We start from the raw sequence: 23,582 nt of genomic DNA, 5'->3' as shown, positions 1-23,582 counted from the left end.
TTTAATTTCGTTGTACGAGGTGCAATGACAATAAAGTAAATGGACTAACTAATTAACTACTTACGACCCAGATTTGAAGTTCTGACCGCTGGCTACCCAGGGTCACGTGATTGCACTTTGAGCCCTTTGCAACCAACCCGCATTTATGGCCGTTTGTCACATCCTGCAGTTACATGACCATGATTAATAAGGGATTTTCCCCCCCCATAAATCCGCATTTACATCCAGTTTTTGGCAAAAGACCCCAGTTGCAATGGTGATGGAGAATGGATTTGCTTAACAACTTCCACGTTGATTTAATGAGAGTGGTGATTCACTTAACAACTGAATAGAATGGAAGACTGACCGTTTTTCAGACTTACGACCGTTGCATCATTCCGACTAGTCACGTGATCAAAATTCAGACGGTCGCATTGCCGCAAGAATTAACAACTGAATCCTTAACAACTGGCACAAATTACAAATGTAATTCCAGGCTCCGTCGCAGCCTTTCCTTAAACCAGATTCCGGGTTCTTCGCTTAGTGAATCTGGAAAGGCCGAGTCTAAAGTCTGTTTTAGATATCAGCAAGCCTATTTGGAACTCCCCAAATGCACACTGGTGAAGTTTTTGTGATATTATAGCTAGTCCTCAACTTATGACCACAATCGAGCCCCAAATTTATGCTGCTAAGTGAGACAGTTGTTAAGTGAGTTTTGACAGATTTGCCACAGTTATTAAGTTGAACCCTGCAGTGGTTGTGAGTCACGGGGTTGTTAAGTGAATCGGGCTTCCCCAATGCATCCCAAAATTCCCATTGATAAATGAGTTTTGCCCCCTTTTACGACTTTTCTTGCCGGGGTTGTTAAGTGAATCACTGCGATTGTTAAGTAAGACACATGGTTGTTAAGTGAATCGGGCTTCCCCAATGCATCCCAAAATTCCCATTGATAAATGAGTTTTACCCCCTTTTACGACTTTTCTTGCCAGGGTTGTTAAGTGAATCACTGCGGTTGTTAAGTAAGACACATGGTTGTTAAGTGAATTGGGCTTCCCCAATGCATCCCAAAATTCCCATTGATAAGTAAGCTTTGCCCCCTTCTATGACTTTTCTTGCCAGGGTTGTTAAGTGAATCACTGCGGTTGTTAAGTAAGACACATGGTTGTTAAGTGAATCGGGCTTCCCCAATGCATCCCAAAATTCCCATTGATAAATGAGTTTTGCTCCTTTATGACTTTTCTTGCCAGGGTTGTTAAGTGAATCACTGCGGTTGTTAAGTAAGACACATGGTTGTTAAGTGAATCGGGCTTCCCCAATGCATCCCAAAATTCCCATTGATAAATGAGTTTTGCTCCTTTTTACGACTTTTCTTGCCAGGGTTGTTAAGTGAATCACTGCGGTTGTTAAGTAAGACACACGGTTGTTAAGTGAATCGGGCTTCCCCAATGCATCCCAAAATTCCCATTGATAAATGAGTTTTGCTCCTTTTTACAACTTTTCTTGCCAGGGTTGTTAAGTGAATCACTGCGGTTGTTAAGTAAGACACACGGTTGTTAAGTGAATCGGGCTTCCCCAATGCATCCCAAAATTCCCATTGATAAATGAGTTTTGCCCCCTTTTATGACTTTTCTTGCCAGGGTTGTTAAGTGAATCACTGCGGTTGTTAAGTAAGACACATGGTTGTTAAGTGAATCGGGCTTCCCCAATGCATCCCAAAATTCCCATTGATAAATGAGTTTCACCCCCTTTTACGACTTTTCTTGCCAGGGTTGTTAAGTGAATCACTGCGGTTGTTAAGTAAGACACACGGTTGTTAAGTGAATCCGGCTTCCCCAATGCATCCCAAAATTCCCATTGATAAATGAGTTTTGCCCCCTTTTACGACTTTTCTTGCCAGGGTTGTTAAGTGAATCACTGCGGTTGTTAAGTAAGACACATGGTTGTTAAGTGAATCCGGCTTCCCCAATGCATCCCAAAATTCCCATTGATAAGTAAGTTTTGCCCCCTTTTATGACTTTTCTTGTCAGGGTTGTTAAGTGAATCACTGCGGTTGTTAAGTAAGACACACGGTTGTTAAGTGAATCGGGCTTCCCCAATGCATCCCAAAATTCCCATTGATAAATGAGTTTTGCTCCTTTTTACGACTTTTCTTGCCAGGGTTGTTAAGTGAATCACTGCGGTTGTTAAGTAAGACACACGGTTGTTAAGTGAATCGGGCTTCCCCAATGCATCCCAAAATTGCCATTGATAAGTAAGTTTTGCCCCCTTTTATGACTTTTCTTGCCAGGGTTGTTAAGTGAATCACTGCGGTTGTTAAGTAAGACACATGGTTGTTAAGTGAATCGGGCTTCCCCAATGCATCCCAAAATTCGCATTGATAAATGAGTTTTGCTCCTTTTTACGACTTTTCTTGCCAGGGTTGTTAAGTGAATCACTGCAGTTGTTAAGTAAGACACATGGTTGTTAAGTGAATCGGGCTTCCCCAATGCATCCCAAAATTCCCATTGATAAACGAGTTTTGCCCCCTTTTACGACTTTTCTTGCCAGGGTTGTTAAGTGAATCACTGCGGTTGTTAAGTAAGACACACGGTTGTTAAGTGAATCCAGCTTCCCCAGCGGATACCAAAATGGCTGTTCCTAAGCTGTTGTTAAAAAATACGTTTTGCCCCTTTTTGCGACCTTTCTTGCCAGGGTTGTTAAGTGAATCACTGCGCTTGTTAAGTGGGTCACACAGTGGTTGACTGAGTTTGGTGTATGCATTGAGCCCCCCCCCCTCCCCCAAGACACTGTGACCGCAATAAATATAAGTCAGCAGGCAAGCGTCTGAATTTGGATCACATGACCAACAGTTGCAAGTGTGAAAAACGGTCGTAGGTCACCATTTTTTTTAATGCCGTTGCAACTGGAAATGGTCATTAAACGAACGGTCGTAAGTCGAGGACTTCCTGTATCTCAGCTGCAAGGCACGGACGGAACGGTTCAAGTTGAATTAGGGCAGGGGTCTGCAAACTTGGCTCTTTTAAGACTCGTGGACTTCAACTCCCAGAACTCTGGGAGAGCCAAGTTTGCAGACCCCTGAATTAGGGGAAGGAAACATGTGTCCGACAGGCCAGGGGGACAGCCGGTTCTGGGTGCGAGAGACCCCAAACCGGATGCGAAGTGGTATTGAAGTGGTATAGGGTTTCCTGCCTGAGCAGGGGGTTGGACTAGAAGACCTCCAAGGTCCCTTCCAGCTCTAGTCTAGATTGATGGATTGAAGAGGCGGAGGGGGGAGGTATGGCTGATGCTGTCTCCTCTCCTCCCCCCACCCCCCCAGCTCTTTCTAACTTCCTCCTCTTTCTTTCCTGCTGCTCTTTACGGAACTCAGAGTGCGCCCCAAATGCATGTCGCAAAGGTACTGGGGAGGGGGGCTCAGCTCTCCCCTGCATGCATCGCCCTGGCCTCCCCCTCCCCGCCCCTCCCCCCTGTGTTGTGGGGGCCTCGTGTATGTGGGGAAGGGTCTGGAGAAGGGGAAGGCTGGGACGGGTCAGGCCCGCCCGTGGTCACCCGGGTCTTCCGCTTCCCAAGCGGGAGAAATCCCATAGCTTGATGATTATTATTTATGGATATTTTATTAAATTTATATACCGCCCATCTCCCTGTCCAGAAACCTCCCGGTGGTTGAGGTTGCATCCGGGGTCCCGGGAGATTTATTTATTTATTTATTTGGTGTCCCGCCTTTTATGATTTTTACGAAGAAGTCAAGGCGGCGAATAGATCCGACGTACTTTGTCCTTCCTTCTGTTTCTCCCGCAACAACAACCCTGTGAGGTTGGGTTGGGCTGAGAGAGAGAGAGAGAGAGAGCGACTGGTCAAAAATCAGCCAGCTGGCTTTCTTGCCTAAGGCGAGACTAGAACTCCCAATCTCCTGGTGATTGGCCCAAAGACACCCAGCCATCTTTCTTGCCTAAGGCGGGACTAGAACTCACCGTCTCCTGGTGATTGGCCCAAAGACACCCAGCCATCTTTCATGCCTAAGGCAGGAATAGAACTCACCGTCTCCTGGTGATTGGCCCAAAGACACCCAGCCATCTTTCATGCCTAAGGCGGGACTAGAACTCACCGTCTCCTGGTGATTGGCCCAAAGTCACCCAGCCATCTTTCATGCCTAAGGCGGGACTAGAACTCACTGTCTCCTGGTGATTGGCCCAAAGTCACCCAGCCATCTTTCATGCCTAAGGCTGGACTAGAACTCACCGTCTCCTGGTGATTGGCCCAAAGACACCCAGCAGGCTTTCATGCCTAAGGCAGGACTAGAACTCACCGTCTCCTGGTGATTGGCCCAAAGACACCCAGCCATCTTTCATGCCTAAGGCAGGACTAGAACTCACCGTCTCCTGGTGATTGGCCCAAAGTCACCCAGCCATCTTTCTTGCCTAAGGCAGGACTAGAACTCACCGTCTCCTGGTGATTGGCCCAAAGTCACCCAGCCATCTTTCATGCCTAAGGTGGGACTAGAACTCACCGTCTCCTGGTGATTCGCCCAAAGACACCCAGCCATTTTTCATGCCTAAGGCAAGACTAGAACTCCCAGTCTCCTGCTTTCTACCTGGTACCTAGACCAAACTGGTTTTCTTTCCCTAATGGGAGATCTTCCATCTCCATCCATCGACTCACCAGTGACTTCTTCAAGGTTGGGGATCCCTGCTCTAAATGGATGTGGTTATCTTTCTTCCCTGGGGGGTCCCAGAGATTTCAAAGGGGGTTTTCTGAGGGCTGATTGAATCAGGGTGGGGTGGGGGCATCCAGTGGGGAGGAGCAATGGGGCGAGGCCACTGATGTATATTTCTCCTGCCCTCCCCTCAGCTTAGACCTTTCGGAGCTGGCCAAGGCGGCGAAGAAGAAGTTGCAGGCGGTAAGTGAGACGGTTTCGAACTCAACCGGCTCAGGCTGGGCTCTCCTCGTGGCCACCTTTCCTTTCCTCTTTTTTTTTTGAAAAAAATGTGGGCCAAGGGAGGTTTCTAAGGCCGTGTTTCTCACCTTTGGCTGCTTGAAGAGGAGTGGGCTTCAATTCCCAGAATTCTACCCGCAGGGGGAATTCTGGGAGTTGAAGTCCGCGCGTCTTCAAGGCGCTAAGTTTGGGAAACGCTCTTCTACCATCCCTTTCTGCCCCTCCACATGTACCCACCTGCCCTTCCCCGTTCAGCGGGGCAAAATTTAACGCCTGTGTGAATGATCCCTGGCAGGCGGACTTGCAAGGATCCCATAAGATCATCTAGTCCAGGGGTCTCCAACCTTGGTTCCTTTAAGACTTGTGGACTTCAACTCCCAGAGTCCCCAGGCATCTATGCTGGCTGAGGAACTCTGGGAGTTGAAGTCCACAAGTCTTAAAGGGACCAAGGTTGGAGACCCCTGATCTAGTTTATTCCTCTGCAGCATGCAGAAAAAGCTATTTAACGAGTGTTTCGCCCCCTTGGGGGTTTTCAAATGGGTGGGACTTCAACTCCCAGAATCCCCCAGGCATCTATGCTGGCTGGGGAATTCTGGGAGTTGAAGTCCACCCATCTGAAAGGCGACAAGGACGTACCACTCTGCTCTAGGGGGTATCCCCTCCCCATTTTTAAGTCTGAAAAGGACTTGGGTTTGTAATGGGGAGGGGGACGAGACCCCCCCACCCCACATGTCACAAAATTCTGCCATTTCTTTTCATCCTTGGAAGCTTCGTCTTCCCATTTTGGGAAGGGCGCCAGTACCTACTTCCTGGCACCCAAGCCTCACCCCCCCCAGCCAAAGCCCCATGCCCCAAATCCCCTCCCTAAGCTAAACAGCAAGCTGAACTTTTCTCCCCCAAATAGCTGAGCAACCATCTCTTTGAAGAGCTGGCGATGGACGTCTACGACGAAGTGGATCGCCGCGAAAACGACGCCGGTAAAAAAAAAGCTTGAATCCGTTTTCGGGGAGGAGAGGGGAGGGCTCTGCTCTTGCAAAGATTAAGGACTAGAAACTTGCAGAGGCTTGTCAAATCCTTCAGCGCTTTCATATGCAGGCTGCTCCAAATGGGTGCCCACCGGGCCTGTCTAAACTCCGGGGCAGCTAGCAGGGAAGGAGGTTGGCGCTTTGCCTAACCATGGCTTTTTCTTCTCTGCTTCCTCACCCCCCTCCATGCCCCCAAAAAGTCTGGCTGACCACGCAGAACCACAGTACCCTGGTGACCGAGCGCAGCGCTGTGCCCTTCCTGCCAGTGAACCCTGAATATTCAGCCACACGGAATCAGGTGATTCTCTCTCTTTCTCTTTCTTTCTCCCTATAATCTGTCTGTCTGTCTGTCTATCTAACATTATCTATCCATCCACCCATCTCTATCTATCTATCTATCTATCTATCTATCTATCTATCTATCTATCTATCTATCTATCTATCTATCTATCTATCTATCTACACATACACACAGATATATATATTTGTTTTCTGAGGTTTTCGCGGGTGTTTGTATGTAGGTCTTTGGTTATTCGGGTTTTCTCCCGTGTAAAATTGGAAGTGACTTGGCGACGTTTCGACAAAGTCTCATTCGTCATCTTCAGGCTTCAGCTTCGTGCTTCTAGGAGCAATGTGTGATTGCAGCTGTTTCTTCCTTTTTAACTGCTAGTGGGGGTTTGAACTGATTGGGTGAGAGGCTTGGCTGTGCTCTGATTGGATGGGGTTTTTTGTGTGCTCTGATTCTGTCTGTGCTGCAGAATCAGCAAGATCCTCCACAAACACAACATCAAGACAGCATTCTGCACAAACCGAAAAATATCCACCATCCTAAGAAACCCCAAAGACAAAATTGAGTTAGAAAATCAAGGAGTATATGAAATCCCATGCACCGCCTGCCCCACCACATACATTGGACAAACCAACAGAAGAATAAGTGCATGCATTGAAGAACACAAGAACTCAGTCAAAAAAGAGGAACCAACTTCTTCCCTGGTCCAACACCTTAAAGCCACAGGACATGATATTGACTTTAAAAAGACCAGAACTATCGCCAAAACTGAACACTTTAACAACAGAATAATCAGAGAAGCCATTGAGATAGAAAAACGCCCACACAGCATGAACAAACGAGATGATACCTCCCACCTACCAGCCATTTGGAAACCCACCCTTATTGACAAACGAGTCCCTAACATGAGGAATGACACCAGACCCACACTCACGAGGTCCACACAGGATGTCACCACTACACATCCACCCAGAAAGCAGACCCAAACCCACACTGATCATGAAGCACAACCAAGGACCAGAAGCCAGACCGCAGCTGCAACATTAGCCATTTCAAACCCCTCCAATCCATACATGCAGCAGACTGACACCCACTATGAAGATGTAGCATGACCACGAACACGAAGCCAAAAAACAGCAATGCAGCTCAACAGCTCAAATCCCCCTGCAATTCAGACTAATCTGAGCACAACCAAGCCCCCACCCAAACAGGACACACCCCCAGCCAATCAGAGCACAAAAAAAACCCAACCCATCCAATCAGAGCACAGCCAAGCTCCCACCCAATCAGTTCAAACCCCCACTAGCAGTTAAAAAGGAAGAAACAGCTGCAATCACACATTGCTCCCAGAAGCACGAATCTGAAGCCTGAAGATGATGAATGAGACTTCGTCGAAACGTCGCCAAGACACTTCCAATTTTACGCGGGAGAAAACCCGAATAACCAAAGATATATATATATATATATTTACCTGGGTTTTTTTGTAGATTTTCACGGGTATACGTATGCAAGTCTTGGCGTATTTGGGTCTTTTCCCATGTAAGGTTGAGAGCATCTTGGCGACGTTTCGACGAGGTCCCACTCGTCATCTTCAGGCTGTGTGGTAACATCTCAGGATGTTACCACACAGCCCATTACCCAGGTCGTTACAACACAAAAGACTAATGGGCACACAACTAGGACCACACCCACACAGGATGCTACGAAACAGCTGACCAATCTGCAAACACCCACTCCATCTACCAATCAAGATGCAACCACACAGCCAACCAACCCGCCCACAGCAACACTCCCCACCTCCCCACTAGTATTTATAGAGAGATGGCAGCTCCGACCACGCTTTGCTCACACAAGCACAAAGCCGAAAGCACCAGCCTGAAGATGATGAGTGAGACCTCGTTGAAACGACGCCAAGATACTCTCAACCTTAGAGGGGAAAAGACCCGAATACGGCAAGACTTACATATTTACCTATGTATCTACCCATCTATATATTTATCTCTCACTCATTTTTCTGTCTTTCTATTTACAGTATCTCTCCCTCCCTCTATTATCTATCATTATCTACCAATCATCCATCTATCATGTCTATCTGTCTCTCTCTCTCTCTCTCCATTATCTTGACTTTTTCGACCATCCTTCACCGACACCCCCGCTGCCTTTACATTGGGGCAAGCGTGGGAGATCCAGGGCCGGGTTCAAGAGAGGCAGCTGCCTAAAATCCCTATGTAGCCACAAGGGAACTAAGTTCAACCTTCTTTGCATCCCGTTGATCTCCATCTAACTCCGGGAGGCAGGTGCTGACCGTGAGCTGAGGAGATCCCATGCAGGGATCCCTTTTACCCATAAACCTGTTTTAATTGGAAGTTCACCGTACGAATCTGATGTTGTTCACCTGACCTTTTATTATAGTGGTAATCAACCCTAGTGGGCGTTCCAGCTTTCATGGTGGCCGGTTGGGGTTTTGTCCGATCGACTGAAGCACTTTCCTTTTTTTAAAAATTTAATTGATTTTTTAAAAAAAATTCATAGCAATATTTAAAAACATTTTCATTAGGTTTTCATAATTTATGCTTCTATGCATGCAAAGTATAAATAAAAAGATAGATTTAGCTACAGTAAGTTGTTTTATAAAGATTTAGTCTGCCAAACTTAGCGAAAGTCTGACATAAAGTATTTGGTAAGTAATTATTATTATTATATGCTTTAACTTGCTGTAACTCTGCTTTATAAATTTTATAAAGTAAAGTTATTTCCCTACTTTATAAATCCCCATTACTGTGGAACCGGTGGGTGGTTAGAAAATTTTACTACTAACAGAGATACAAAAGTGGGCGGTAGGTATAAAAAGGTTGACTACCCGTGATTTATTATATGCTGCCCTGGCGGCTCCCTTGGAGGTTCAGTGGCTAAGACGCTGAGCTTGTCGATCAGAAAGGTCAGCGGTTCGAATCCCTAGTATAGGTCTCCTGCGTGAGCAGGGGTTGGACTAGATGTCCTCCAAGGTCCCTTCCAACTCTGTTACTGTTACCTCCGTCCCCGCACCACAGACGGATTTCGGCCGCACGTTCACCGCTGAGCCTTGTGAGCGAAGGTTTGGGTGGTCTCCCTGCTCCTTCCAAGGGGGGGGCTTCGGTCTGACCCCCTCCTTTCCTTCTTTGACCCCCAGGGGCGGCAGAAGCTGGCCCGTTTCAACGCCCGGGAGTTTGCCACCCTCATCATCGACATCCTGAGTGAGGCCAAGAGGCGCCAGCAGGGCAAAGGCCTGACCAGCCCCACTGGTGAGTTTGGGGAGAGCGGAGGGGCTGTGGGCAGAGGGGCATTGGTGTCGGGGGGGGGCTCTTTTCCTGGGAGGTAACCCCTTGGTTGTTGCTGCAGAGGCCCTCGACTCCTCCATCCACGGGCCCAGCGACTTGGACGACCAACACGACTATGACAGCGTGGCCTCCGATGAGGACATGGACCAGGAGCCCCTGCGGAGTGCCAACGCTGCGCGCAACAACCGTGCCCGGGTGAGACCCCAGGAAGGGTGAGGGGTGGGAGGGAGAAAGGGAGAAAGGAGATTATTCCTGACAGGGAGAGTCAATGGAATGAGCTGCCACTTGAGGTTGTGGGTGCTTCGTCATCGGACAGACATTTGTCTGGAATTGTATACGGTCTCCTGCTTGACCAGGGGGTTGGACTAAAAGACCTCCCAGGTCCCTTCCAACTCTGTTATTTTATAGGAAGGGAGGAAGGCAACGGGGAAGGGAGAAAGGAGGTAACTCCTGACAGTGACAGCAATTAATCAGTGGAACAACCTGCCACCAGAAGTTGTGGGTGCTCCAACACTGGAGGATTTTAAGAAGAGACTGGACAGGGATTTGTCTGGAATGGTGTAGGGTTTCCTGCTTAAACAGGGGGTTGGACTAGAAGACCTCCAAGGTCCCTTCCAGACCATTCATTCTATTTGTTCATTCATTCATTCTTAGTGTCAAAGATTATTTTATAGGGAGGAAGGAGGAAGGAAGGAATAGAGGGAAAGGGAAGAAAAGGGATAAGTGACAGAGAGAAAGAAATGGGAGAGAGGGAGGAGAGAAGGAAGGAAGGAAGGAAGGAAGGAAGGAAGGAAGGAAGGAGGGAAGGAAGGAGGGAAGGAAAATGGGAGGAAGGTGAGAAGAAGGAATGGAGAGGAGGGAAAGAGGGAAGGGGAAGGGAAAGGGGAGGGAGGTAAGGAGTAGAGGGAAAGAGAACAAAAGAGATAAGAGACAAAGAGAAAGAAGAGAGAGGAAGGGAATGAAGCTAAGAAAATGGGAGGAAGATGAGAAGAACTAATAGAAAGAGAAGGGAAGGGAAGGAAAGAAAAGGAAGGAAGGAAGGAAGGAAGGAAGGAAGGAAGGAAGGAAGGAAGGAAGGAAGGAAGGAAGGAAGGAAAGGAAGGAAAATGTAAGAGGAGGGAAAGAAGGGAGGGGAGGAAGGAAGGAAAGAAAATGGGAGGAAGATGAGAAGAAGGAATAGAAAGAAGGAAGAGAAGGAAAGAAAAGGAAGGAAGGAGGAAGGCAACGGGAAGGAGAAAGGAGGAAGGGATGGAGGAAGGAAGAAAAGAAGGAAGGAAGAAAAGGAAGGAAGGAAGGAAGGAAATGAGAAAGGGAGGAAAGAAGGGAGGGGAGGAAGGAAGGAAAGAAAATGGGAGGAAGATGAGAAGAAGGAATAGAAAGAGAAGGAAGGAAGGAAGAAGGAAGGAGGAGGAAGGAAAGGAAGGAAGAAGGAAGGAAGGAAGGAAGGAAGGAAAATGTGAGAGGGAGGGAAAGAGGGGGAGGGGGAGGGAAGGAAGGAAAGAAAATGGGAGGAAGATGAGAAGAAGGAATAGAAAGAGAAGGGAAGAGAAGGAAAGAAAAGGGAAGGGGAGGAGGAAGGAAAGGAAGGGAAAGAAAAGGAGGGAAGGGATGGAGGAAGGAAGGAAGGAAGAAAAGGAAGGAAGGAAGGAAGGAAGGAAGGAAGGAAGGAAGGAAAACGTGAGAAAGGGAGGGAAAGAAGGGGAGGGGGAGGGAAGGAAGGAAAGAAAATGGGAGGAAGATGAGAAGAAGGAATAGAAAGAGAGGAAGGAAGGAAGGGAAAGGGAAAGGGAGGGGAGGAGGAAGGAAAGGAAGGGAAAGGACGAAGAAAGGAAGGGAAATGTGAGAAAGGGAGGGAAGGAAGGAAGGAAAAGACCACCTTCTGCCAGGGGCCAGACTCCTCTTGTCCCCATGGAAGAGTCACTCAGTGGTCTACCTTCCATTCATCTCAGAGCAAACCAAAACTGACCCCCTTCTCTCCCCCCCTTCCCCCCGCCCCCCACAGAGCATGGACTCCTCCGACCTCTCGGACGGGGCCATCACCCTGCAGGAGTACCTGGAAGTGAAGAAGGCTCTGGCCGTCTCCGAAGCCAAAGTCCAGCAACTCATGAAAGTGAACAACAGCCTCAGCGACGAGTTGCGGCGGCTGCAGAGAGAGGCAAGTCACCCTTGGGGGGGGGGGCGGGCGGCAGAAGCCCCCTCCCCTCCCATTCCTGGGACCCTGGCACGGCCACTCTAGGAGCTGGTGGGGAAGGGGGGGGGTTTAAGGCTTGTGTGTGGGGCATCTGATGAGGGATGCCCGTTTGTAGTTCTCGCTTAACGACCTGTTGCCTAATGACCAGAGTTATGACGGGCCTCCTCCTCCAGTTTATGGCCCAGTTTTGGAGTTCTGACAGCCATTTTCCAGCCAAAAAAAATACCCAACGCCGCTCATTGAAGAAGATGGATCTCGTTACCTCTCGCCTGGATTATTGCAATGCTCTCTACATGGGGCTCCCCTTGAGGTGCACCCAGAGGCTTCAGTTGGTCCAGAACGCAGCTGCGCGGGTGATAGAGGGAGCTACACGAAACTCCCATGTAACACCTCTCCTGCGCAGTCTGCACTGGCTACCTGTGGTCTTTTGGGTGCGTTTCAAGGTGTTGGTTACCACCTTTAAAGTGCTCCATGGCTTAGGGCCCGGGTACTTATGGGACCGCCTGCTGTTACCGTATGCCTCCCACCGACCCGTACGCTCACACAGAGAGGGTCTTCTCAGGGTGCCGTCCGCCAAGCAATGTCGGCTGGCGGCCCCCAGGGGAAGATCCTTCTCTGTGGGGGCTCCCACCCTCTGGAACGAACTTCCCCCTGGTTTACGCCAAATACCTGACCTTCGGACCTTTCGCCGCGAATTGAAAACATATTTGTTTTTTCACGCGGGGCTAGCTTAAACGTTTTTAAACTGTTTAGTTTTTAAATTTTAAATTCTATTTATATTTTAAATTGGGGTTTTTTAGATTTTAATTATTTTAATTTTTCGGCCAATTGTGTAATAAGTGTCTTAATTTAGTTTTTAATATTGTATATTGTGTATGTTTTTAGTCTGGCTGTACACCGCCCTGAGTCCTTCGGGAGAAGTCCGGTCTAGAAATTCAATAAATAATAATAATAATAATAATAATAATAATAATAATAATAATAATAATAATAATAATAATAATAATAATAATAATAATAATAAAAAAAAATAACTGCTTGAAAGAAAGATCATAAATGGGGCACAGTCACCCGGTGACCGACTTAACCACCTGGTTGGCTGGGGAATTCTGGGAATTGAAGTCCACTCCTCTCAAAGTTGCTAAGATTGAGAAACACTGCTCTATAGGTAGTCCTCGACTTACAACCATTTATTTAGTGACCATTCGAAGTTACAATGTGCCGCTGAAAAAGGCGACTTATGACCGGTTTTCACACTTACGACCATCGCTGCATCCCCATGGTCACGTGATCAAAATTCAGCTGCTTGTCAACGGACTCGTATTTATGACCGTTGCAGTGCCCCCGGAAGGGGGGGGAGTCACGTGATCCCCTCTTGCGACCTTCCGATCAGCAAAGTCCATGGTGAAGCCAGATTCACTTAAGAACCGTGTTGCTAACTTAACAACGGCAGTGATTTGCTTAGCAGCTATGGCAAGAAAGGTCGTATAATGGGGCATTTAGCAACTGTCTCACTTAGCAACAGATATGTCAGGCTCAATTGTCATAAATCGAGGACTATTTGTCATAGCTGATACGTCACACACTCCTGTTTGCAACCAGACAAGAGAAACAGGGAGGGGAGGAGGGAGAGTATTGGAAGGGAGGGAATTGACGTGAGCCGTCTGTTGCCTGGGACAGTCTCAACATCCCAAGGTCAAATGCTGGGAAAACCCAGCTGCTCGGATCGTTCCCAAAACAAAATGAATGCAATTGATTGGTGGACAATCGACCGTGGGGATGAAACAAAACAAAATGTTAAAAAGTTACGATATTTACGTAGTTACTTACCAAGCCCATCTAAATTACAGTAGAGTAACCAAAATATCTTTACAATCTCCAAGGCATGTCACAATTTTTGAGCACCCCTGAGGTTTGGAAAATTGAAAGTCGGAAAACTTGACACGCCCTAAGAGGTCCAGGGGAAAAGCAGGATTTGAACTGGCCTCTGGTTAAGGGCCTCTGGTGGCTCAACAGACTAATGCAGTCTGTTATTAACAGCAGCTGCTTACAATTACTGCAGGTTCAAATCCCACCAGGCCCAAGGTTGACTCAGCCTTCCATCCTTTATAAGGTAGGTAAAATGAGGACCCAGATTGTTGGGGGCAATAAGTTGACTTTGTATATAATACACAAATGGATGAAGACTATTGCTTGACATAATGTAAGCCGCCCTGAGTCTTCGGAGAAGGGCGGGATATAAAGGCAAATAAAAACAAAAAACTATGCTGGTTTGCGCGTGAAAAAAATAGAGCTGGCTTTGCTACTTCTGTGCCTGTGTGGGATTATCAGCAAAGTTATACGCTTGGTGAAATAAGGTCCCAGGACTTCCTTTTGATGAGTTTACCAACGGGACGGCTGACACAAATAGCTGCTTAGGTCCCTGCGAGCCTAGTCTCCTCTGCGTTGGTGTGTCATTGATGCCCGAAAATTCAAATTTTGAACTCACAACTGAGCAGATGCCCTTTCCTCACCTAAGGGGTCACCTTCCTCTCCAACACACTTCCTGGAGACCCCTAAGTAGCCCTCAACTCAAACAGGACTTGGTGGCTCTCCTCTCGCCCTGGTCAGTTCTTCTGTTCTTGTGTATCCTTCTGATTCTTATGAATCCTTGTGAATTCTTGATTCTGGTGAATTCTTGTGATTCTGGTGAATTCTGGTGATTCTGGTGAATTTTTGTGATTCTGGTGAATTCTTGTGAATTCCTGTGATTGTTATGAATTGTGATTCTTGTGAATTCTGGTGATTCTTACGAATTTTTATGAATTCTGATGATTCTTATGGATTATTGTGATTCTTATGAATTCTTCTGAATTCTTGTGATTCTTACGAATGCTTTTGATTCTTGTGATTCTTATGAATTCTTGTGATTCTTATGAATTCTTGTGATTCTGGTGAATTCTTGTGAATTCCTGTGATTGTTATGAATTGTGATTCTTGTGAATTCTGGTGATTCTTACGAATTTTTATGAATTCTGATGATTCTTCTGAATTCTTATGATTCTTATGAATTCTTCTGAATTCTTGTGATTCTTACAAATGCTTTTGATTCTTGTGATTCTTATGAATTCTTGTGATTCCTATGAATTCTTTCAGATTCACAAGCTGCAGTCGGAGAACTTGCAGATCCGTCAGCAGGCGGCCCCCATCCACCCGGCGGCCCCCACGCCTACCGAGCGCCCCGAGCACAGCCACGTGCCCTCTGCCGTAACGGGAGCCCACCGGCGCGATCGCCACGCCTTCTCCATGTACGAGCCGGGCGCCAGCACGCTCAAGCCCTTCAGCCAGCCGCCCATGGACGACCTGGTTAGCCGCCTGCAACCCTTCCACCCCGGGGTGAGTGTGTATGGATCGTGGCCCTGCCTGTGCTTGGGGGGGTTGAGCCGAACCTGTGGGTCTACGTGGCTTTTTAGCATTGGGCAAGAGGAGGTTGCCACGTTTTTGAAGGAGGAAAAATGGCAGATGGCCATAGCTGCACTGATCGCGAAGAAGCGCGCAAGAAGCGTGCACAGATCAAGGAAAACTGTGACATAACACACACATCTTGAACTGTTTTCACTCTTCCAGGAGTCAGAGGAAGATGGGATGTATTCCGTCCACAGCCAACCCAACATTTACCGAGTAAGTAAGTTTTGGGAGGAGACGGAGCAGGCCCTGCCTTGCGTGTCTTTCTCTCTCTGGCTGCCCACTTTGGGGGTTTCCAAGACCCCCCACCCCACCAGGGGGGGTCCCCACTGCCCAGCCCATGGTAAACCCAGCTGACGGAGCCTCCATTCGTTTGGCCTTTCAGATCCGGAAGGGGGGCTCCATTTCGGCCATGCCGTTCCCTCCCTCGTCTTCCCCGCTGGTGGTGGGTCCCCCAGAGGGCAGCGGGCGCCATTTGGTGAGTGGACACAGCTTGCATTGGTGGGGGGGTGGAGGGGGGGTCTTAGGAACACATAAGGAAGGAGGGAGGGAGGGACGGAGGAAGGATTAAGCCACAAGTGTAAAAAACAATTATGAGAAAAGGAATGGGAAGGAGAGAGGGAGGGAAGGAAAGGGAGGGAGGGAGGGAGGAAGGAAGGAAGAAAGGAATGGATAGAGGGAAAGGAACACAGAAAGAAGAGGAAGGGAGGGCATAAGGAAGGAGGAGGAGGAGGGAGGGAGGAGGGAAGGAAGAAAGGAATGGAAAGAGGGAAAGGAACACAGAAAGAAGAGGAAGGGAGGGCAAAAGGAAGGAAGGGAAGAAGGAAAGAAGGAGTCCTAAGTGTGAAGAACAACTATAAGGAGAATAGGAAGGGGAAGGAAGGAGGGAGGGAGGAAGGAAGGAATAGATGGAAATAGAACAAAAGAGGCAGAGAAAGAAGAAGGGAGGGAAGGAGGAAGGGAAAAAGGAAGAAAGGAAGAAATAAGTCATAAGTGTGAAAAACAGGGAGGGAGGGAGGAAGGTCAAGAAAAGAGAAATGCTTTGTCCATTTGGGGAGAAAAAATATTTGGGGGGGAGGCCTTGGTTGTTTGCTCTGGGACTGCGTCGCCAAGGTGGAGACCTCCATTGGGAGCCCCTCCCCCCAGCAAAGTGCATTTTCCCATAAACCCCTGCAGATGTCAGGATTCGCTTCCCCTTCAGATGGGTCCAGACAGTGGAGCCCACCCAAGTCACCCCATGAAACTCAATTTGCAAGCCCCCCCCCATCCAGCTACCCCCAATTCCATGGCCTGATATTCCCCCCCCCCTTTCTCCTTCCTCCCCAGAGTGGGAAACTGGACCGGCACGGCAGCGGCACCGACAGCGACTATGACAACACGCAGGGGGGCGACCTGCCCCTCAGGTGAGCCGGCTCTCACCTGTCCTGTGGGGTGAGGGGTGGGGGGGCTGTTCGATTCCGTTCCGTGCTGGGGAGGGGAGGGGGCTCTGCAGACGCTCTGCCTGGGCGGGAGACATTTGACCTTATCTTTGCTTTTGGCTTGAGATTTGACTTAATGACTCATTGATTAGTTATTAATTTGTTGATTGATTGAGTGATTGATTGATCACTTATTGACTTATTATTTATTGACTTACTGTCTCATTGATTATTGATTGATTGATCACCTATTGACTTATTATGTATTGACTTACTGATTCAATGATTATTGATTGATCATTTTTTGACTTTTTATTCATTGACTTACTCATTGATTATTTATTGATTTGGTGATTGATTGATTGATTGATTGATTGATTGATCACTTATTGACTTATTATTTATTGACTTAATGACTCATTGATTATTTATTGATTGATCACCTATTGACTTATTAAGTATTGACTTACTGATTCATTGATTATTGATTGATCACTTTTTTACTTATTATTTATTGACTTACTCATTGATTATTTATTGATTTGGTGATTGATTGATTGATCACTTATTGACTCTTATTTATTGACTTACTCTCATTGATTATTGATTTGTTGATTGATTTGATTGATCACTTATTGATTTATTGACTTATTATTTATTGATTTATTAACTTACTGATGTATTGATTATTTATTGACTTATTGACATTGAGCAAACTTCTTAAACTCCCATTTCCCTCATAAAGGGTCTCTTTACAGCTTACAATTAAATTGCTAAAATATTAAAAACCCAATACAGGTAGTCCTTGATTTACAAGAGTTCATTTAATGACCATTCGAAGTTACAATGGCACTGAAAAAAGTGGCTTATGACTGTTTTTCACACTTAACGACCGTCGCAGCATCCCCATGGGTGTCACGGAATAAGAATTCAGATCCTTGGCAACTGACTCATATTTATGACGGTTGTAGTGTCCCAAGGTCACGTGATCCCCTTTTGTGACCTTCTGACCAGCGAAGTCCGTGGGGAATCCAGATTCGCTTAACAACGGCAGTGATCCACTTAACAATTGTGACAAGAAAGGGAGAAAACCCACTTAACGAATGTCTCACTTAAGAACAGAAGCGTGGGGCTCAATTGTGGTCGTAAGTCGAGGACTACCTGCAATTTAAGATTAAATAACATTAAAATAAAATGTAAAAACAGCCTTATAAAATTACCAACCGATGTCATTTTGGTGGGGGATTCGCACCCTTCTCCCCCATGGTTGAGACAAGCCAGAGAAAACTCTGCTTGAAGTGGCCATTCTGCTTTTGGTAACCTGCCCCTCCCTTGTCCTCGCCCCCCTCCCACCTCCAGCTGCATGGACGGGAAGCGCTTCCTGGAGCTGGGGAAGGAGGAGGATTTGCACCTGGAGCCGGAGCTGCTGGAAGGGGACCTGGACGGGGGTCTCCCCAGCACGGAGGACGTCATCCTCAAGACTGAACAGGTCACCAAGAACATCCAGGAGCTCCTGAGGGCCGCCCAGGAGTTCAAACACGACAGGTCAGGAAGGAGCTTCCCGGAGCCCTTTTGAGGGGGGGGGTCCTTAAATGAGGGGGGGGACTGTGAGGTGATTGAGGAGAACTTTCTAGCCAAGGATGATGGTCTTGGGGAAGGACCCGGGTGAAAGAGCAAGGGCAGGGGTGATGAAGAAGCTCAATTACTTCGGCAAAGTCAAAATTGGGGTGTCTGGGGTGCCTTTGCCAGCACAGACGTTTTAATAAATCTTTTCAATTTGATCAGAATTCATTTAAATTCAATTTCAGTTGTTAAGAGAATGACTGATGTTTCCCAAATGATGCCCTGGCTGGGGAATTCTGGGAGTGGAAGTCCATCCCTCTTAAAGCATGGCTGGCTGGGGAATTCTGGGAGTGGAAGTCCTCCCCTCTTAAAGCCTGCTGGCTGGGGAATTCTGGGAGCGGAAATCCACCCCTCTTAAAGCATGGCTGGCTGGGGGATTCTGGGAGTGGAACTCCTCCCCTCTTAAAGCATTGCTGGCTGGGGGATTCTGGGAGTGGAAGTCCTCCCCCCTTAAAGCAGGCTGGCTGGGGGATTCTGGGAATAGAAGTCCATCCCTCTTAAAGCAGGCTGGCTGGGGGATTCTGGGAGTGGAAGTCCTCCCCTCTTAAAGCAGGCTGGCTGGGGGATTCTGGGAGTGGAACTCCTCCCCTCTTAAAGCATTGCTGGCTGGGGGATTCTGGGAGTGGAAGTCCTCCCCCCTTAAAGCAGGCTGGCTGGGGGATTCTGGGGTGGAAGTCCTCCTCTTAAAGCAGGCTGGCTGGGGATTCTGGGGTGGAAGTCCTCCCCTCTTAAAGCATGGCTGGCTGGGGGATTCTGGGAGTGGAAGTCCTCCCCTCTTAAAGCAGGCTGGCTGGGGGATTCTGGGAGTGGAAGTCCTCCCCTCTTAAAGCATGGATGGCTGGGGGATTCTGGGAGTGGAAGTCCTTCCCCCTTAAAGCAGGCTGGCTGGGGGATTCTGGGAGTGGAAGTCCACCCCTCTTAAAGCATGGATGGCTGGGGGATTCTGGGAGTGGAAGTCCTCCCCTCTTAAAGCAGGCTGGCTGGGGGATTCTGGGAGTGGAAGTCCTCCCCTCTTAAAGCAGGCTGGCTGGGGAATTCTGGGAATAGAAGTCCTCCCCTCTTAAAGCAGGCTGGCTGGGGGATTCTGGGAATAGAAGTCCTCCCCTCTTAAAGCAGGCTGGCTGGGGGATTCTGGGAATAGAAGTCCTCCCCTCTTAAAGCATGGCTGGCTGGGGGATTCTGGGAGTGGAAGTCCTCCCCTCTTAAAGCAGGCTGGCTGGGGGATTCTGGGAGTGGAAGTCCTCCCATCTTAAAGCATGCTGGCTGGGGAATTCTGGGAGTGGAAGTCCTCCCCTCTTAAAGCAGGCTGGCTGGGGGATTCTGGGAGTGGAAGTCCACCCCTCTTAAAGCATTCTGGCTGGAGGATTCTGGGAGTGGAAGTCCACCCCTGTTAAAGCAGGCTGGCTGGGGAATTCTGGGAAACCACATATTTTTGGGAGGTGGGCAAATTCTCATTTCAAACAGTTGTAAATCAAGAAGTATCTGTATTTGATGCCGAATCCCATTATCTTCAAAACATTGGGGTCCCCTCGCCATGTAGGGCAAGGGACCTCCGGCTGCGCTCATTCTGGATCTTACTCTCTGCCTGTTTCCCCCCAGCAGCTTCGTCCCCTGTTCGGAGAAAATCCATACGGCGGTCACGGAAATGGCATCGCTTTTCCCCAAGGTAAGGGGGCGAGTTGCCCACCCACTTGCATTCCGGCTAAGGTGGGGTATGGATGACGTTCCACCACGAAAGACCCCCTTCCCCGGGGTCTCCCCTCCCAGCTGGCTGCATCTCAGCAACACTCAGTAAATCTCAGGGATCTCCAACCTTCGAGTAGAGGTGAGAAAGCTTGGGGAAAAAAACCCAGAAAAATTGGGGGAAAACCAGGGTTTCTTTTTCCCGGTTTTTCTGGTTTTTTCGAAAGTCAATGGCTTTTTGAAAAACCAAAAAACTCGTTCCCCTCACCTCCCCAGTGTTTCTGGGTTTTTTTCCAGGTGTTCCCCTCTTTCCTTGGGAACTTTACGACTTGTGGACTTCAACTCCCAGAATTCCCCAGGCAGAGTGGCTAGGGAATTCTGGGAATTGAAGTTCCCAGGCCTCAAAGTTGCATGGCTGACTGGGGAATTCTGGGAATTGAAGTCCCCAGGCCTTAAAGTTGCATGGCTGACTGGGGAATTCTGGGAGTTGAAGTCCCCAGGCCTCAAAGTTGCATGGCTGACTGGGGAATTCTGGGAATTGAAGTCCCCAGGCCTCAAAGTTGCATGGCTGACTGGGGAATTCTGGGAATTGAAGTCCCCAGGCCTCAAAGTTGCATGGCTGACTGGGGAATTCTGGGAATTGAAGTCCCCAGGCCTCAAAGTTGCATGGCTGACTGGGGAATTCTGGGAATTGAAGTCCCCAGGCCTCAAAGTTGCATGGCTGACTGGGGAATTCTGGGAATTGAAGTCCCAGGCCTCAAACTTGCATGGCTGACTGGGGAATTCTGGGAGTTGAAGTCCCCAGGCTTCAAAGTGTCCAAAGCTGGACATCTCTGACCAAAGGAGAAGGCGAGAGGATTAACACTTGTGGACTTCAACTCCCAGAATGCCGGCTGAGGAATAAAATTGCCAAGGTTGGGGTCCCCTGCAGTAGAGGATGGGGGACCAGGAGGAGAATTTGGAGTGGTGGGAGAGAAGGGAAGGCGCTATACAGAATCCTGGGGGCTTCGAGTTGGGGGAATCGGAACTGGATGGAGCAGCCCCCCCCGCCCCTCCCCCAATCCACCCTATGCTGCAACATTTGCACTGGACCTAAAATGCACTGAGTTTTACAGTTGTGCAAACACTTCATATAAATTCACATTATTTGGGTCGTCTGGTTATCAACCGAAAAGATGCCGAGGTTACCGTATTGTCCTTACAGGTAGTCCTCGACTTAACGACCACAGTTGGGCCCAAAATTTCTGTCGCTAAGCGAGACAGTTAAGTTTTGCCCCATTTTATAACCTTTCGTGCCACGGTTGTTAAGTGAATCAATGCAGTTGTTAAGTTAGTGACACGGTCGTTAAGTGAATCCGGATTCGCTGATTGACTTTGCATGCCAGAAGGTCGCCAAAGGGGATCACGTGACCCCGGGGAACCCTGCGACCGTCGTAAATATGAGTCCGTTGCCGAGCGTCTGAATTCTGATTCTGTGACCACAGGGAGGCTGCAACGGTCGTAAATGTGAAAAATGTCCTAAGTCACTTTTTGCAATGCCGTCGTAACTTCAAACAGTCACTAAGCAAACTGTTGTAATTCGAGGACTACCTGTAAGATACCTGCTGCCAAAAGCTTGAATTTTGACCTTGGGGATGCTCCAGTGGTCATAAGTGTGAAAAACGGTCACAAGCCCATTTTTTCAGGGAAGAGGGCACTGTAGCTTCGAACGGTCACTAAGTGAACCGTCGTAACTGGAGGACTGCCTCTATTCTGGGCTTCTGACTCTCGGCGTCCCTCTCGCCCGCAGAAACCGGCCCTGGAGACGGTGCGCAGCTCCCTCCGCCTGCTCAACGCCAGCGCCTACCGGCTGCAGAGCGAGTGCCGCAAGACGGTGCCACCGGAGCCCGGCGCGCCCGTGGACTACCAACTCCTGACGCAGCAGGTCATCCAGTGCGCCTACGACATCGCCAAGGCCGCCAAGCAGCTGGTCACCATCACCACCCGGGAGAAGAAGCAGTGAGGGTGGGAGGGGGGGGCCCCTTCCTCGTCCTCCCCACCTCCCCCCACCCGGGGCCGGTTGCTTATGACCGCCCGGAAGGCTCCTTCCTCTGCTTGGCACAACCCGGGCACCGATAAAAGGAGGAGGGGGACAAGACAGGCGAGGGGAGCCTGGGCAGTCCAGAAACTGTTTCTGTAAATACCCCCCTCCCTCTGTCTCCCCACCCACCCCAGGAAGGACCTTCCGAGCGGCTCTCCTCCCCCCCATATATAGTGCGTGGATCTGTCCATCTGTGTGCCCCTCCCCATCCCCATCCGTGCCCACCTGTCTGTATAGAGAGAGACCAAGTGTATTTATCTGGCAAATCCCCTTCCCCAATAGTGTTAACACTGGAATAGCGACATCAAGGAGCCACTAAGATTGGAGCAGCCCCCAACCCCCAAAAATCTGGGCTCTTCTCCCCCCCCACGACGTTCCTCCCCCCTCCCCAGGCAAAGACTGATCTCGCCTCCTTGCGATCCAGATTCCCACCCCCACCCCCATTTTTCTCGCTTCGTTCCTGCATCCAACACTCTGCGGTTTTGCTGGCAGGGGACGGGGGACGGGGGGGGGGCGCATTGTGTGTGTGTATGTGTGTGTGTGTGTGTCTCCAGTCGCCCCCCCCCCCTCCCCGCCCGCAGAGAAAGCTGTGAAGCTGAGGCCAGTCGTGAAGGTAGAGGGAGGGGGGGCAGCAGGGTACCTGGGCGCTGCGCTGGAATCTCTGATTTCGAAATCTTGTACATTTGTAACAAATAAAAAGAGGATGCCAATGGCACCCGGGCGTGTGGCTTGGCAGGGCTGGACCGGGGGGGGGGTCTCGCCGCGCCCTGAGACATTTGGAGGGTGGCCGGAGGGGTGGGGGCAGGGAACTCAGCCTTGGGGGCTGTTGAGGGACTCGGATCTGTTGCAGGGACCCAGGAGATGATCGGGTGAAGTGGGGTCAAATTAAGATGGAATCCAAGGCTGTGTTGTGCCAAGCCAGCTTATATCCATCCCTTGGTGCTCCCTGAGGTTGGTTGTTTTCTCACGGACGTTTCGTGACCCAACTAGGTAACATCATCAGCGCTAAAAGTATTAGATTGCAACCTAGCACTGATGATGTTGCTTAGTTGGGTCATGAAACGTCTGCAAAAAAAACCCCCCCACCAAGTTCAGAGATCGCAAAGGACCCTACAGACCGCCTTGTCCTCTTCCTCACTTCCAACACTGATAATGTTACCAAGTTGGGTAATGAAACATTTGCAAGAAAACCACCAAGTTCAAAGAGCATCGGGGATCCTACAATCCTCCTCCTCCTCCTCTCCACAAACCCCCTTCCTTCTGGGGCTGATGACGTTCCCTAGTTGGGTCATGAAACGTCTGCAAGAAACCCCCAAGCTCAGAGAGCACCAGGGACCCCACAGTTCCTTTCCTTCCCCATCTCCTCTCCATCCCAGGAAACCCCACTCCTTTCTAGCTCTGATGAGGCTACCTAGCCGGGTAATAAAACGTCTCGAAGAAAACCACAGAGAGCAAGAGGGACCTCTCATTTCAACCCTGAGCTACAAATATTCTCCTTTATCGGTGCCCTTGGGAGCAGCTTGGTGTTCCCAACCGGCCTCCACTTGAACAATGGAGGGATTGCGGGGGTTGGGGTGGGAGCCCCCCCAGTACTGAGCCTTGG

At 49.0% G+C, this 23,582-nt stretch overlaps 1 protein-coding gene across 3 annotated transcripts in view; it reads left to right on the top strand.

Annotated features, from left to right (window-relative positions):
* The window catches only part of GIT1 (GIT ArfGAP 1), a 65,638-nt gene extending 42,946 nt beyond the window's left edge, over positions 1 to 22,692 (top strand). For 2 of the 3 annotated variants that reach the window (XM_058163957.1, XM_058163959.1), the window contains exons 9-21: positions 4,825 to 4,873; positions 5,814 to 5,886; positions 6,135 to 6,232; positions 9,393 to 9,504; positions 9,602 to 9,735; positions 11,543 to 11,695; positions 14,867 to 15,106; positions 15,338 to 15,391; positions 15,561 to 15,653; positions 16,502 to 16,578; positions 17,953 to 18,138; positions 19,816 to 19,882; positions 21,689 to 22,692. In XM_058163957.1, coding sequence (XP_058019940.1) covers positions 4,825 to 4,873; positions 5,814 to 5,886; positions 6,135 to 6,232; positions 9,393 to 9,504; positions 9,602 to 9,735; positions 11,543 to 11,695; positions 14,867 to 15,106; positions 15,338 to 15,391; positions 15,561 to 15,653; positions 16,502 to 16,578; positions 17,953 to 18,138; positions 19,816 to 19,882; positions 21,689 to 21,901 — 1,549 coding nt within the window. In that variant the 3' untranslated portion in view covers positions 21,902 to 22,692. The remainder of the gene's footprint in view (positions 1 to 4,824; positions 4,874 to 5,813; positions 5,887 to 6,134; positions 6,233 to 9,392; positions 9,505 to 9,601; positions 9,736 to 11,542; positions 11,696 to 14,866; positions 15,107 to 15,337; positions 15,392 to 15,560; positions 15,654 to 16,501; positions 16,579 to 17,952; positions 18,139 to 19,815; positions 19,883 to 21,688) is intronic. The other variant, XM_058163958.1, reaches the window with a different exon arrangement.
* Positions 22,693 to 23,582: the final 890 nt, after the last annotated feature.

This window comes from Ahaetulla prasina, chromosome 1, assembly GCF_028640845.1.
Source record: "Ahaetulla prasina isolate Xishuangbanna chromosome 1, ASM2864084v1, whole genome shotgun sequence".
Taxonomy (NCBI): Eukaryota; Metazoa; Chordata; class Lepidosauria; order Squamata; family Colubridae; genus Ahaetulla; species Ahaetulla prasina.
Note: the sequence above shows the minus strand (reverse complement) of the source record. Positions and strands in the feature narration are given on the sequence as shown.